The sequence below is a fragment of the Dryas octopetala genome, chromosome 6 (assembly GCF_963921425.1).
Source record: "Dryas octopetala chromosome 6, drDryOcto1.1, whole genome shotgun sequence".
NCBI lineage: Eukaryota > Viridiplantae > Streptophyta > Magnoliopsida > Rosales > Rosaceae > Dryas > Dryas octopetala.
The window spans coordinates 4,466,353-4,482,845 of NC_141371.1; the positions used below are offsets into that span (position 1 = coordinate 4,466,353).

The 16,493-nt window shown below is 37.3% G+C and overlaps 3 protein-coding genes and 1 non-coding gene across 4 annotated transcripts; 2 read left to right on the forward strand and 2 right to left on the reverse strand.

Annotated features, from left to right (window-relative positions):
* Positions 1-237: 237 nt before the first annotated feature.
* Positions 238-309, reverse strand: TRNAQ-UUG (transfer RNA glutamine (anticodon UUG)). Its single transcript has one exon. It is a non-coding gene; the product is annotated as a tRNA-Gln (tRNA).
* A 1,599-nt stretch (positions 310-1,908) lies between these two features.
* On the forward strand, positions 1,909-4,264 carry LOC147281362 (WRKY transcription factor WRKY24-like). Its single transcript, XM_086249368.1, has 5 exons — positions 1,909-2,212; positions 2,364-2,555; positions 2,658-3,289; positions 3,383-3,544; positions 3,662-4,264. The coding sequence occupies exons 1-5, from the start codon at positions 1,934-1,936 to the stop codon at positions 3,999-4,001; spliced, it is 1,605 nt and encodes a 534-aa protein (XP_086105494.1). The 5' UTR covers positions 1,909-1,933; the 3' UTR covers positions 4,002-4,264.
* Positions 4,265-4,409: 145 nt separating this feature from the next.
* Positions 4,410-5,948, reverse strand: LOC147281363 (CASP-like protein 4B1). Its single transcript, XM_086249369.1, has 3 exons — positions 5,497-5,948; positions 5,245-5,380; positions 4,410-4,847 (listed from the first exon to the last, which is right to left on the reverse strand). Exons 1-3 carry the CDS (start codon positions 5,805-5,807, stop codon positions 4,656-4,658), a joined length of 639 nt encoding a protein of 212 aa, XP_086105495.1. The 5' UTR covers positions 5,808-5,948; the 3' UTR covers positions 4,410-4,655.
* Positions 5,949-13,595: 7,647 nt separating this feature from the next.
* Positions 13,596-15,821, forward strand: LOC147281364 (methyltransferase). The gene has a single exon (XM_086249197.1). The coding sequence runs from the start codon at positions 14,071-14,073 to the stop codon at positions 15,661-15,663; it is 1,593 nt and encodes a 530-aa protein (XP_086105323.1). The 5' UTR covers positions 13,596-14,070; the 3' UTR covers positions 15,664-15,821.
* The last annotated feature ends 672 nt before the right edge of the window (positions 15,822-16,493 follow it).

Consider the following 16,493-nt stretch of genomic DNA (forward strand, 5'->3'; position numbering starts at 1 on the left):
TGGGGTATCTTCAGATAAGTTTGATTCCATTAATTGTATCACTATCAGAATTATGGAACACTCTTTAATTGATACCATTGCCTTTCTCGTATGAAAAAAGAACAAAAAAATTAATAATCATGAAGGCATATTTGTCATCTCAACTTTTCAGATTCATATTAACAAAGAATTTAAGATAAGTCGTCAGATTTCAGAATCGAGATATTTTGCTGACAAGAAGAAAATAAACAAAACGAAAGGTCCTACCGGGAGTCGAACCCAGGTCGCTGGATTCAAAGTCCAGAGTGCTAACCACTACACCATAGAACCTTTCCGGTTCCATGATATCCCATTAATAATATTTATTCTTACCCGATTTTTGTATTCGCTGATTGTACATCATTAAAATTATTTTCATTTTTTTTCCTTCTCAATTGTATTTGTGAGAGGTTTATTTTCAATGATTACATAATTATTTTGCCCAGTTAATCATTAACAGTACAATGCTATTATTCATTATTTGTAAGTACATTGATTTTAACTACTAAATTTTAATAACTTTTTAGTTTATATACCAAAATTAAATAGTATTTTAAATTATGTACTAGTTGAAAAATCAAATAAAATAATAAAGTAAAAGATATTATAATTTACAAATATTACATTATATGCCACTACAATAAAAAATAAAAATTATATTACATCACAAATATTATATTAATTTATATTATATTGTATTAAAAATATATATCAATCCAGTCATAACTTAACTGTGACTGTCGTGGTAAATTGAAAGAGATAACTCATTCCACTATACTATGTATTCTTTTGAGTAAAAGTATTGTTTTGACTTCTATTTATACTATATTGTAGTATATTTTCTAAAAAAAAAAAATTCAATTAAATCACAACTTAACTGTGACTGTTTCACAATTTAGATGTGATTATCGTTCAGTTACAACTAAATTTGAAATTGTGAGTGTCGTACAGTCACAACTAAATGTGAAGTTAAGACTACATTAGCAAATTTTCAAGATAATATAAAAGTCTCAAAGACAATTTTGTCAAAATCTTTTAAATTTTAACTAACACCCATCATAGATGGGCCAAAGGACAAAAATGTCAAATGGAACAGGCTCAAATCAAATGGACCAACATGTTTGTGACCTAATCTAAAAAAATACATTTAAATTTAGTAGTTCAATTGAAATATTATATGGTCTTCATGCTATACAAAAAAATTATTAGAATTTAGTATTTAATCATAATTTTCTATATTCTTTAATATTAGATATTTCTATGGGGACAATCTACAATTATTCAATAACTTGGGAGGGTTTTGTCCGGATTCAAATCCAAAATTGAACCTGGTGATATAGTCACTTAACAAAGAAAATAGAGAAAATAATAAAATGAACCAGCGGAGCCAATCACAAGCTCACTCTAAAATCTCTAAATTGGCGGTATATGTATATACACTTATTATTTATTGCATAGAATCATATGAACCCATATGGACCGATATTATATGGCATGGGGACCTCTCAGAAAAATTATCCAAGATTCAATTATGTGTAAAAATACTAAAATGCTTTCTATGTTTTTCAGCCAAAAAACAAAAAGGAAAAGATACTGTTGTGTTTCCCCGCTGCCTTTTCCAACTAAAGAGAACTTGTGTAAATAAGCCGCCGCTGACGTGGCCAGTCAAGTCAAACCCACAAGCTTTGACCAGAACTTTTTTTCCACGGTCAAACATCCTTTAAGCTTCTCAGAAAGAGCGTACAGACCCTCATCAACACACGAATGCCTCACCAGCAATCAACCCACTTGCCCCTCTCTCACCTTCCTCTCTCTCTAAATCTCTCTTACCTTTGTCACAGTCATTCAACACTTTTAAATAGCTCTATAAATTGCACTCTCTTACCTTCTCCAATTCTCCTCAACCCAAAAAACCATGACTTCTTCTTTCACTCACCTCCTCACCTCCAACAACATCAACATGGACAGTATTGGCCCAAACAGAGCTACTTCCAATTTGAACTGGGGACTTTCAGACTATTCAGACCGTGGCATGGACCGAAATGGAACTGAATTTCCAAAATTTAAATCACTTCAGCCTCCTTCTCTACCTCTCTCTCCTCCTCCTGCATCCCCATCTTCATATTTAGCCTCCACACCAGCTTTTAGCCCCACTGACTTTCTCAGCTCACCCATGTTCCTCTCTAACTCCAATGTAAGTTATATGCTCCAGCTCTTTGTTTTGGGTCATTGGGTTCTTTTTTGTTTCTAAATTTTGATGGTAAATTGTGAGGCTGAGTTGCATGGTCATGTCCTTTTTGTTTGTTTACTAATGGGGTGTTTCTATTCTGATGTGTTTTGTTCAGACTATTCCATCTCCAACATCTGGAGCTTTTTCTAGTCAGGTCTTTGATTGGATGAGTAATAATCCCAAAGACAACCAGCAAGGAATGGACAGAGAAGAGAAAATGTTCTCTGATTTCTCATTTCAACCCCAAACAAGGCCTGCAGCAACATCATCCTCCTCATTCAACCTTCAATCAAACATGGTTTCAGTGGTAAGACTCAATTCTCTTCACTCTGTTGTCTTGGTAAGTTAATTTTGGTGTCCTGCCTAGTTTTGAACCTTGTTCTGAGACCACAACTTTTTTCATGAACAGGAAGAATCATTGAAAACCCAACAGCAGCAAGCATGGGATTTCGAGAAAACCTCAAAGCAATTGCAAGCTGATTCCTCAACAGAGAAGACTTTAGTGAAGTCTGAATTTGCTCCACTACAGAGCTTCTCTTCAGAGATTAGCACAGGCCCACAAAATATGCAGAGTAATATTGCTGCCCCAAAGTCTGATTACACACATTGCACTCAAACCTCTCAGTATATCAGAGAACAAAGATCTGATGATGGGTTCAATTGGAGAAAATATGGGCAAAAACAAGTGAAGGGTAGTGAAAATCCGCGTAGTTATTACAAGTGCACATATCCCAATTGCCCAACAAAGAAGAAGGTTGAGAGGTCATTGGATGGACAGATTACTCAGATTGTATACAAGGGAAATCACAACCATCCTAAGCCTCAGTCTACAAAACGAGGAGCAGCCTCTCAATCAGCTCAAACCTCTTCATATGGAATTTCTGATCAATCTGTTTCAACAATATCCAACCCAAAGATCGAATCTGTCACGATCCAGGAGGATTCTTCAGCCTCAATAGGAGAGGATGAGTTTGAACAAAACTCTCCAATAAGTAATTCAGGAGGAGCTGATGATGAAACTGAGCCTGAGGCCAAAAGATGGTAAGCTTAAAAAAGTTTTGATGGCATGGTGTTTTTGTTATAGCTAAAACTGCATATATTTAGATACTTATATGTTACGTTTTTCTTTTGCAGGAAGGGAGAAAATGCAAAAGAGACCTTTTCAGGTTCTGGGAGTAGAATTGTCAAAGAACCAAGAATTGTGGTGCAGACAACAAGTGAAATTGACATTCTGGATGATGGGTATAGATGGAGAAAATATGGACAGAAAGTAGTCAAGGGAAACCCAAATCCAAGGTACACACTATTGCAACCCTGTAAATGTGTTCAGCTTTCTTGGGTGGATGACTTTATTAAAGACTTGATTAAATTTGACTGCTTAATTAATGTATTCAATCATTTTCCAATCTACAGGAGCTACTACAAATGCACGTCTGCAAATTGTCCGGTGAGGAAACATGTGGAGCGAGCATCGCATGATACGAGAGCTGTGATCACAACTTATGAAGGGAAACACAACCATGATGTTCCTGCAGCAAGAGGCAGTGGCAATTATGCTGCAAATAGACCTGCTTCAGATAATAACAGCAACAACATGTCCCTGGCTGTGAGGCCCGTGGCTTTGCCCAACCATTCTAATTTGAGCTACCTTAGCTCCCTTCAGAGTACACGGCAGCCAACAACAGAGAGCCAGTCACCCTATACTCTCAAAATGTTGCAGAGCGCAGGAAGTTATGGATTTTCAGAGTTCTGAAAGCCAACTGTGTCTCCAGGGCCAAGGAAGCAAAGGATGACACATTTTGTACTTTGAATATAAGTTACTTTAGGTTAGTTTTTATTGTATAGTTCAAAAGGAAGTAGTTCTGTTTATGTAAAGACTGGCATATATAGGGTCAGTTACATTTGTTTATTTGTTGAGGCCAATTTAAACCTGAAAAAGTTGGTCTCATTTTGCTCAAGGTATTATTGTAGAAGAGAGAATAACATGTTGAACGTTACATCTACATTTTTTCTGAATTCCAAAAGTGCAGTATTCATTGGAAAAGGCCAATCCTCAGAGGCTGTTTGAATATATCCATATGGGTCCTTTTAATACCTCTTAAAGCCAACTACTACACAACTACTAAAGACATAAAACATCTCACATGTCCACAACAAAATGTCTAAGACTTTCTTTCTTATTAAACAGCGAAAAAGTATGTATTCCTGTGTACAAAAGTAAGAACCATCTCTCAGATTATGCACAACATATAGCCTAATGCCAGAAATCACATCAAACGAATTCAAGAATTACATGAAGGGATAGCTGTGAACACTAAACTCCCTTCCACAAATGAATTTGCAGCTAGCCAGCTACTAAATGAAACAATATCACACGTGAAACGGAAGGATTGAAGCCCGTAATGCATCAGATGTAAGATTGAGATGATAATTTGTATCCGGAGATGAGGGCCGACAATGCAAGAGTGACGAAGGCAAGAAAAGCCATGCTAATGGCAGCTGCTGATGCGTCTGTAAATATGTTGTCTTGTGCTTCTCTCATTCTATTTGTCAAGGGAATTGCCGAAGACGCTGATGATATCAAGAGGTATGCCATAATCTGCACCAAGCAAACCCACAAATTCGTCAAATTGTCATTCTCAAATTTGTATTTTGGTTGCAAGTGCAAAACCATAAGTATTGCTAGCTGAAGAGTGTAGGGGCTTTGGTTCTTTTCTTAATCAGCACTCATAGAATAAAATTTCATGTATTGTACTATCTTTCTATCTGAGCTAACACTCGTACTGAAATAATTAACAATACATATATTCAGAATCTTGGTCTGAAACTTTTACTAGAACAACCTTACCTTTCTCTTTATTCTGTCATCATAAAATCTAAATAAATTGCATGTTAATTCATTTTCCCTAGCAAAAGCGTATTTGTTATTCTTAATATATTTTACAAAATAGTAATTAAAAACTAATATAAATAAAAGAAAAAGAAAAACAGTAGACCTGATCTCCGATAAAGTCGGCCAAGGCTGATGTCCGACGCTTAAACATCTCAGTCCCCGTGGAAAGTTGGTGAACATGTCGCAGTGCTTGGACCCCTGTGTACAAAGTCGACAAAATCGCTATTGCCAACACATACCTACAAATTATAATGAAATTTCCAATTTCCAAGAAGATTATATGAATATTGGAATTAATTAATTAATTAAGAAATTAAGATCAAGTAATGGATTGGAGTGAATAGAATTGAATTACCTATATTCTTCATATTTATCGAAGTTTTTCCAATCGCCGTGTTTGTTACTGGCCATGATAATGAAGGCCAGCAAAGAAAAAAGCAAACTCCCTGCTCTCAAAGCCAGAGACCCTCTTCTCAACAAGTCCTCTCTCTTCCACCGCTGTAGGATCCCGCCGACCCCGAACCCCCTTCCGGAGTGGGCCGGGGCCGGGTTCGGAGTCGGATTCGGCCTCTCCACGTCAGCACCGGGTGGAGCCGTGAGCACCACTGGCGGGGATCCCGCCCCGTACTGATCTTGTTTGGGCGACGCGTCGTTTTGATTCGTCATCTCTTCAATTAATGAATGAATTCGAATGGATTGCGAATCTGTTGAAGAATTTTGATCAGAGTTGATTGGGAGCTTCGAGCTTCGGACAGTTGTGTTTGGGACGACAGAAACGGGAATTGCCGGGTTGTTTGGTGTTTGGTGTTTGACTCCAAATCGAAATGCCAAGTCAGCGATTTCTGTTGTTGGGAGTATGGGGTGGCGTGTGGGAGTTTACTGTACTCCCGGGCCCAGTGAACCGTCAAGCGCGTGAGTTCTTGGGCTGCATTGTAATTGGGCTATGTGGTTTCGGTACGTGGCAGAGAATGACTGGCTGAATAGTGTTAAAGAATTGTGGGGTTTCCCACATGCGATGGTGGCCCCTTGCTTCCTTAAACGGTCAAGGACTTGAGCTGCAGGCCAAGGATTCTAGAAAGGGCGATCAATGTTTGGGAAAGTGGTCAGCAAACGGATGTGGATATAATACTATTACATTCTAAGCACAAACAAAATTCAATGAATAAAACTTAGAAGGATTATTGCCTTTAGTTTTTCAATTAATTATTAAAAAATTTTAACAACATAATTGGAAATTCCTCATACAATACTTGACAGTTGACAAAGACTCTTTTCTTCAATATAATATAAGATAAAAAAACACAATAAAATACAATTACGCAGTTTATACTTGTTTGGCCCATGGGTATTGCCATACAAAATTTTGTACCGACACATTATGTATAAGAGAAATTATCTTTTTGTCTAAAGTGCCATCGAAATATAATTTTTTATTCTCTCTTTGGTCAATCTTTTATGGGTTTTATTATGGTGGTCTACCTTGTAATATACATTGTATCATGGAAAGTACAGCGCGCACTACCAAACGTATCTTTTTTTTTTTTTTTTGGTAGGAAGGAGGGCCAAAGGCCAAAGAAATAAAAAACTAATTAGCTAAAAACAAAATGACTGCGAGAAAGGCCTATAGAATCTTCAAATAATAGTCTGAGCACACCAACCAAACGTATCCTTTAAGCACATGGTGAGTTGACATATTCATCTCCCCACCTAGGGGTGGGCATTTTAACCGCACCGCAAAAATCGGCCGAACCGCACCGCCAAAAAACCGCGTTGACCAAAAAAAGTCAACATCGCCAAAAAAGCCGAACCGCACCGGTTCTTTCCGGTTCTACACCTTATTTAACCGCATCGCATACTTGCAAAAAATATATTTTTTTATAATTTTATACATATATACACCATTATATATATATTTATATGATTATTATATACTTTTTATACACTTTTTGTAAACATTTTTATACAGTTTAGACCATAAACCCTAAACCCTAATAAAATATTAGAATTAATATTAAGGTAGCTATATTTTAGGGTTTAGACCCTAAAATATATTTTATATAACCCTATGACCTATTTTCTAGATATATAATATAATAATAAATTAATAATGTTTTAGTATATAATTTTAGTTATACCCATTACCCTATATAATAAAATTAGTATATTCTTTATATTCTATATAAAAAAAATTAGTATATTATTTATAGTTTATACTCTATATACTAAAATTTGTAATTGTTTATAGTTCTAGGGTATAATATATAGTTATATACTATATAAGTGTATAGGGTATATGCCATATAAGGTTTATAACTTGTAGTAACTAGTAAGTTAGTAACTTTGTTTTAAGCAGGTTCTTAACTTGTAGTTGTAGTCATTGGTTGTATACTTGTATAATTGATTTTGTTTTTAACTTTTAAGTTTTAAGTATTAAGCAGGTTAAGCAAAGTTTAATGTGTGAGTCTTTTTGGTTAAGTTCATTGAATTAACTTGTAAATTTGTTTTTTTGTTGCTAAAACTTGTTAATTAGGATGAGTTTGCATCATTAAATAATTGGGCTTAGGCTTAAAAAAATAAATGTGAAGCCCAAAAGTGCTAATCTGAATAATAGCCCATTAAGCCCAGAACCGCGGTGGAGAACCGCACTGCACCTTGAATGGTTTGGTTTTTTTATTTCTTTCACGGTTTTAAGCACCGAACCGCACCGTGTATTAATGTCCGGCGCGACGCACGGTTTCAGGGGAAAAGTGAGTCGAACCGCACCGCGCCTACCCCTATGCCCACCCACTCCCCCATTATTTTTTGGAGCACACTCGTTTGGGCCTGAGGTCCATGAACAACAATGTATATCATTACAATGGAGATGAAGCCATTTTCTTGTTGCCATGAGTGGGCCAAGCGGCCCAAGCCTAATACTGCTCTCATGTTCGGGAAGTCAGGCCCAGGTAAGCCCACAGAAACCAAAATTACTGGATTCCTAATAATGGTTGCATTTGTAATTTTAAATCACATAGTGATGGCCCTTAATTAAGCATAATTTCCTTTTGTTGGGTCCTACATATTATTGTAATGCTGTGAGTGGAAGTTACATATCTAGTATCCATCCGCAATTTGGCATTGGAATTTGAAAGGCCCAGAGCGGCCCAGTGACCCACCACCCCGAAACCAACTCATTTGTAGTCATAGACATCTCATCCACACACACCTGAAAGCCAAATGGGCATCGGTTCATTATTAATAGCTGTACTCCTTCTTGCCCTTTTGGATAAAACCACATCAATCACCCCCGAATTGCTTGCCAGATGTGACTTCATACTCGCCAAACAAAATATGCAAAAACAAATCTGACTTGTCCCAATTGTGGATTAATTTTGTTTATGACAGCTTAAATCATGCTTTGATAACCACTCCTTGATTGCGAACAGTTATGCACGTCATTTTCATAACCACTTCATAATCTTTTAGACTGTGAAGCATAACTAACCACGTTTTTTGGGCGTGATTTTCAACTTCTAATGAATGATGCCATGTTTTTGGTTTTGAGTCAATACCTGTGTGAGTGCATTAGATTATATAATTTTTATACCAAATATATATATAAATGTTTTAAAATTAATTGATTAATAAGTTAATACAAAATTAATTATAATTTTAAATTTATTACATAACTAATCTTATAATGCGAACAATTTATTTGTTAGGTTGTATTTTAAAAATTATCATTAAAAAAATCAATTAAATCAGAAATAATTTAATTTAAAAAATAAAATCAGAGAAATGTCCCCACAAGACATCCAACATTATAAGTAAAGCACATATATGATATACCACCAATCACGAAATCAGGAACTTTCTCCTTTTGGTGATTAAACATAATATTATAAGTGAATCTATCTGCCCTAGCAAATAATTGATTCTAATAATAATAATAATAAAAAGAAACTGATAATTGGTGAGGAATAAAAGAAAAAGGAAACGGGTGGCAAGAGAGAATAATGAGGGCTTTGAACTCATTTGATGTTTTAGAATCATATTCTCAAAAACAGGTCCTTTTCTTTGATAAGTGTAGATGCTTTGTTGGTGAGATATTTTTTAAACTCTCTTGACTTAATTGGATTGATCACTGCCGCTGGAGTTGGTTTCCTTTAACAATATTAGTCATTGATGAGGGTTTATTACAAGAAACAATAGTGGGACTGTAAGAACAAGCTGCTTTGGCTCGTTGCTACAACTTGCCAGGTTTAACAGTATTGTCAAAATCACGAGGCTGGAGGCAAGTCTTTGATTTGCAAGTTTGCAACACAACAAAACTACATGGAATTTTTACAGTACATAATAGAAACAATAGCAGATGCTTTCGAGATTTCATTTTCGATCATTCTGCTGGATCAACATGCAAATGTGATTTTGTGATCATTTTTTTTTTCTCTACGTAAAATGGTATTTTTTCGTTTGTCTGAACATGAAATGGGACTGAAAAATTAAAATCCGAAGTACCCGTTGACCAAAAAAGCATAAATTACTACAATAGTATAATATACAATAATGAGTCAGAAAAAAGGGGTAGATTGACCATGAAGCGACGATGAGGATGTGAAATTACAAGGATGGGCACGTTGTCGATATGAGCGACAAGAGGAAGTTGGTTGGGCTGAGTGTAAACTGTAAAAGCAACCGCCGCTGAATAAGGCCGTTGAATCCGGCGTCGGCTACACTGCACTTATATGTCACGTGTGGACCCTCCTCGTTTTTGTTACATGCCACATCTTCTTCTCGGCCACGCTACTAATTAAGTAACGGTGCCGTGGGAACCATCCTGACTCCCACGTGGCACGCGTAATACACACCCTGCCAACGCATATCCATAAATGCATCATCTCTGCCTTTCCTACAAAATTCCACCACTAATTCCACCACTAAATTCCAGCACTTAGCGGTGCTGTAGAGATATTTTTAGTATGGCAATCGTGACATGTGTGAATGTACTATACGTCTCATCAGGTTATTCCATTCAAGGCTTTTTTCATTATGTTTATATATAAATTTCATTATGTGACCAGTCAAACACTGTGAATAGATGCAAAAGTATATAGCACCGTTCCATATGAATTTTTTCAAGTCAATGAGTAAAAAAAATACAATGATCTCATTCAGTCTCTCCTTTAATCGAAAAGAGATTATGAATTTAAAACTCATGAAAGACAAATAAATTAAAAAGAGATGTTCTAGTATTATTTTCTCCATGCAAAAAACATGAACTTAAATTAAAAAAAAAAAAATTGACGGAATTATAACATTATATTTTTAAAAGATCAAATTGAAAATACCGATGTGCAAAATCATTGAAGAGAAAAAAAAAATTAATGTATGAAATAGAAGAACATCGATGTGCAAAATTACCAAAGAAAAATCGAGAAGACAGAATAAAATGAATGTGCAAAATTGTCAAAGAAATTGAGTAGAGAAGATAATCGCAGCACGCTTGAAGACCTCTAATTATGAAAGGCACATGAATGTTGACTGTTTAAGATGACGAACTTGATTGTTTAAAAAATATCCTTATTATTATATTATTAAAATAAATATATTATAAGGTAAAATGGTATGACTGTCATTCATTCTTGTCATCGCCTAAATGGAAGCATGCTTGTAAAAAATCACAGTTTCCAACTTTCCATACCTAATTAAACATATTAGATTTCCAGAAAAAATAGCTAAACATATTAAATCCGTAAATGTTTCCATGCAAAATGCAGAGCTGTGCCAACTGTGAGGGAAAACAACACGTGTCGTATACCGACTTTTACAAAGGTTAGTGGACCCAACACGCAAACAAAGCCTGAAGAATGGTCCAAAATGCGAGCCGGGTAGGGTCCGTGGGCCTTGGACGAATTGGGTACTCTCAAGTCTCAACAAAAAGTTCACAACGGCTACTGCGCCGTTGGGTGCGCCCACTCAAGCATAGTGCCTGTCGCTGTGTCTCCATTCTTCAATCCCGTGACCTTCTGGGGTTGACCTACGCTTCCGGTAAACAGTAAACTGCACCAATAAAGTGCAATACCATGTTTCCCATCCCCACCAACCCTTTTTTAAAATACAAAAATTTACCTAAAATTTGGTTTTATAAAATTATATAAGGGTCCGTTAACATACAGGTATTGGTACCTAAATTTAGTAACCAAAACCACCTAAAACCTCATTCTTTCTTTGCGGGCCAACTACCACAATCCTATTATTCATTTGTGGACACCACACCCACTAAATCCCAAAATACCATGCAGACACCACACCACCACTAGATCCCAAAACACCATCCGAAAATAAACATAACATGTAGACATCTTCCAAAATACCATCATCAATGCATCACCAAAAAACAGAAACTGTAAGTCCGCAACTCCAATAAACTGCAGTTTCAACTCTATAAATTGCAGTTTCTGCAGTTTCAGTTTACTTACAGTTCCAGAAACTGTAATTTAGGGTAAACCCAAAAAACTGAAACTGAAACTGCAAGTCCACAACTCCAATAAACTGCAGTTTCAACTCTAATAAATTGCAGTTTATGCACTTTTAGTTCACTTGCAGTTTCAGAAACTGCAAAAAGTTTACTTGCAGAAACTGAAACTGCAAGTCCGCAACTCTAATAAACTGCAGTTTCAACTTTAATAAATTGCAGTTTCTGCAGTTTCAATTCACTTACAGTTCCAGAAACTGCAGTTTCAGTTCACTTGCAGTTCCAGAAACTGCAGAAAGTTCACTTGCAGTTCTAGGTTTCTGCAGTTTCAGAAACTGCAGAAAACTGCAGTTTTAAAAACTGAACTAAACAAAAAAAATCAAGAACCTAATTAAACATACTCATGCACAGACCTTGATAAGAAGAGAGAAAAGTTGGGATCTTAATTATTTGATTAATTGATAAATTGGATCGAAATCGGTGGCGGGCAGCGGCAAAATGGCAAAGCTGGATGACGAACAGATCGCGGAGCTGCTCGTGGTGGTGGTGTTCGTCCTGGAGGTGCTTGCTCTGCGAAGAAGAAGAACAAGAAGATGATGAAGAAGAAAGGGAAAAGAGACATAGTGGGGGGGATAAAGAGAGAAGATGAACGTGAAGAGAGAAGAAAGAGAATGGCAAAAAGGAAATAAAATGATAATTGACCAGATTTCAAGATAGCAACTTACCTTGTTATTAAAAAAAATTAATTGATGCACTAGAGAGTAAAAACAATAAGTAAAAGGTAGTTTAGGGTAATTAATTCTTTATATAACATAGTTTTGAACCTGACAGTTATAAAAAGACATAAATTGCCCATCAGCTTCCAAGAATTTGACTTGGGATTGTTTACTGTAAAATAATCTTGAAGTTGAAGATAAAGCTCAAAATGTTATTCCTGGAATCTTTTTTAGGGAAAAAGCCTTTATTTTGATCTTCTTCTTATTTAAGCCTGCAAGTTGCTGGTAGCAGAGTCATAGGGATAGGATTCATAACACATAATTACTTCGTGGCAGTAATCATGGACTTAAATATAATGTCATTTATTAAGGATCCGTTTATTGTCATCACATGCACTGATCCACGTAGTAGTCGGTTGATGATTTTGATTCTCTATAATTCCGACCAAGCATTTATTGTTAAAAAGGTTGGGGTCAAAATTAATCGACATAATCACATTAGGTTACAATACCTTATTTTTATTTTGGACATGAAAAATTTCAAATTTGTGATAATTTCAAACAAAGTGGAGTTAAATAAATATGTTATTTATATCGCATTGTTCACTATCTGCCTAATAATTAACAAAAACAATTATGTGCGTAATAAGGTTATTTGTCTTAAAAATATTCAACAAAAATAACAAGTAATCGTGTAATATTTGTGATGATCTAATTTGTCAAATTTTTATATTTCAACCTAATACTATACCACAAAAATATTTTAAATGAGATAACTTAATCATGTGTATAATATGACTACCTAGTGTTATAAATGATACAATATTATAAACTTTATTTGAAATGAGAATATATATTATTGTCTCACTGAAAGTCTTACAATACAAGTGACACAACTGCCCATTAAAAAATCTCTCTAAGTACCACATATAAACCTATATTGGCACCTTAAAGTTGTATGTGCTAGTTATGTGATAAGTTTAGTAATTTGTTAAAGCCTTAGAGGCTCAGGAATAAAACTTGCCTGCACCCCTGTTTCATCAGCTGGCATCCCTCTCTCTCTATCTCTCTCCTCTCTCTCTCTCTCTCTCTCTTTTTTCTCTCTTGTGACACCACCTGTCCCCCTAACACGGGGGCAGGCAAGTTCTTCTCGAGGCTCAGACCCATGTGTCCTTATTAGGACTCCACCCAGGTCCACCTGACCAAAACGTAACCAGCAAATATTGAGATAATCCAATGCCTATAAAATTATAAAAAAACCTTGTATTATTATACTAATGGCCAATGCACATCAATAACTTTTAGCGAATCTAGAAGAGGCTCGGTTCCAACGTGGAAACCGGCTATTCCGGTCCTCGAAACGGCGCGAGACCGCGTCATCCTTGTTTATCCCCACTCCGTTTTCTTCAACCTCCTTCTTCTCCAACAGTTCCATCCCAGTATTTTCTTTCAGTTCCTCCTGAAACCTCCCTCACTAACAGAAAACATAAAAACAACAAAAATGACATTTCGCTAAAAAACACCGAAAAGCTTCAAACCAACCATGGCCTCCGGCTTTGTTCATCCTCCCTCTCCTCTCCAATTTAAGATCTGCAACTCTCTCCTCTCTCGACCAGCCTTGATCGGAGCAAACCACACCTCAGCTCGATTCTGCTCCCGCTAAACCCCACTTCTTCTTCCCTCCTAATTTCTCATCCCTCATTACCATTCTTTGATTTCTTTGTAAGAATTTTTTCTGAGGATTTGTTTGTTTTTTAATATGAAATCTTCGAAAAAGTGTGCATTTACAGACATGGAGCCTCCCGCAGGCAAGCCCGGCTTTATCCGAAACGTTCTGGTCCGGTCCTTCTTGTTCGGCCTCTTCATCCTAGTGCTCCGGTTCGCTTACGTCATCACCGTCACGGGCGAGTCCTGCAAACTCGGCAACTTCTGTTTCTTTTCCCTCCCCGAGAACATGAACTTCGTCATAGCCAGCGGCGGAGGAGCTTCGGTTTCAGCGATGGCCGCAAACGACGCCGTATCGTCCAACTCGGCGGGTCCCGCCCGACCCGGTATCTACACCAGCAAGGATTGGATCAAGGCCGTCAATTTCTACTCCTCCGTTTTCCAAGATCTGATGGCCCAAGGGTTTCTCTCGCCGGAGATGAAAGCTCTCTGCGTCGAGACCCAAACCGGACAGGACGTGTTTGCACTGAAAGAGACCGGCGTGAAGGACACGGTCGGTATTTTCAAGAAAGCCGCGAGGCCGCTGGTAATTCCCGGCGACGCGCATCGCATGCCGTTTAAAGACGGTACCTTCGACTTCGTGTTCTCCGGCGGCGGCCGCCTCGAGAAGTCGCCTCGGCCGTTGGATTTCGCTTCGGAGATCATACGGACGCTCAGGCCTGAAGGGTTTACGGTGGTGCACATAGGGGCAAAAGATACGTATAGCTTCAATTCTTTTATTGATTTGTTCAATTGCTGCAAGTTAGTGACTTCTCGCGACATCGACGGCTTTAATTCGTCGATGCCGCACATACGCGAAATGGTGTTGAAGAAGGAGTGTGACTCTGATGGGATTGTTAGCAACAGGGTTAAGAACCCAGGTGGCAGTTTGGGTAATAAGTGCTCGGTTCCTGAGCACAAGTTAGAATTGGTCCGGAAAGCTGAGCCTTTGATTGAAATTGAACCGTTGAAGCCTTGGATTACTTTGAAGAAGAACATACAGAATGTGAAATACCTTCCAACAATGGCGGATATAAGCTTTAAGAAGAGGTATGCGTATGTGGATGTTGGAGCTAGGAGTTATGGTTCTAGTATAGGAAGCTGGTTCAAGAAGCAATACCCCAAGCAGAACAAGACCTTTGAAGTGTTCGCCATTGAGGCTGATAAGACTTTTCACGAGCAGTACAAGGCGAAGAAGGGGGTGACTTTGCTGCCTTATGCTGCGTGGGTGAAGAACGAGACTTTGTCGTTCGAAATTAACGGAGACCCGGGTGAGAAAGTGAAGGAGAAAGGGAGAGGAATGGGGAGGATTCAGCCGGCTAAGTCGGCTGCTGGTGGATTCAATGGCGAGGTGGATCAGATTCAGGGGTTTGATTTCGCAAATTGGTTGAAGAACACGTTCTCGGAGAGAGATTTCGTGGTGATGAAGATGGATGTGGAAGGGACCGAATTTGATTTGATTCCGAGGCTGTTTGAGACCGGAGCGATTTGTTTGATTGATGAGATTTTTCTTGAGTGCCATTACAGTAGGTGGCAGAGGTGTTGCCCTGGTGAAAGAAGTGCAAAGTATGAGAAAACTTATGGCCAATGCTTGGACCTGTTTGCTTCACTAAGGCATAGTGGAGTTCTTGTTCATCAATGGTGGTAACATCATGACAGGTTACTTTGATTCTAGTGTCATACTCCTTTTTCTTTTGTAATTTTGTTTTACAAAGAACAGCTCTAGAATTGTTTATTGTTGTAAGAGTTGCAGCTGAAAATGAAATTTTCTTTACTTCACATTATAGACAAGCTCTCTTTCTTCCATTGGATTTAATTTATGTTTATCATATTGGTTACCAACTGTCTGTTACATGTAGTTGCAATATAGTTTTGGGTCTGTAGGCACTTTCTAAGGTTTGCTTAGGCAGCTTGCTACTCTGCTAGAACACTTTAAAATATGAGACAATGGGAATTGAGTTCAGGGTAGCTTAAACTTTTGAGGCCCATAACTTTTTGCTGAGGTTACAGAACTTACAGCAATTGCATTCAGGTGCTTAATGCTTTTGTGCTCTGGGGGGTTATAGAGGGGTTTGTAGGTGAATGAGTTAATATTCCCTTGCATAACTACATTATGGTTTCTACTGTTTAATAGTATTTTCAGTTCTCTTTGACAAATCTGATCCTCCTTGTTTCTTTTCTGGTGAACTCCCCTTACATAATTGCACTCTGTAGAATCTATGACATATAGGTAGTACAGTTGAAGGCCCAACAAAGGTAGTACATTTGTAGTAATCATGCCTCGTATGTTTTTTTTCCAGGAAATTCCACAAGCTTCCAAATTCAGTAGGGGCCTAGTATTAGATGCTACAAAGTATTTTGCACCATATAAGGTGAAGGATTTGTAAACAAAATCTTTGAAAAAAAAAAAAAGGATCTTGAAGCACAATCAAAGGAATCAATAGAGCTTGTGGTTCCTTGCATTGTTCCAATTTTGTG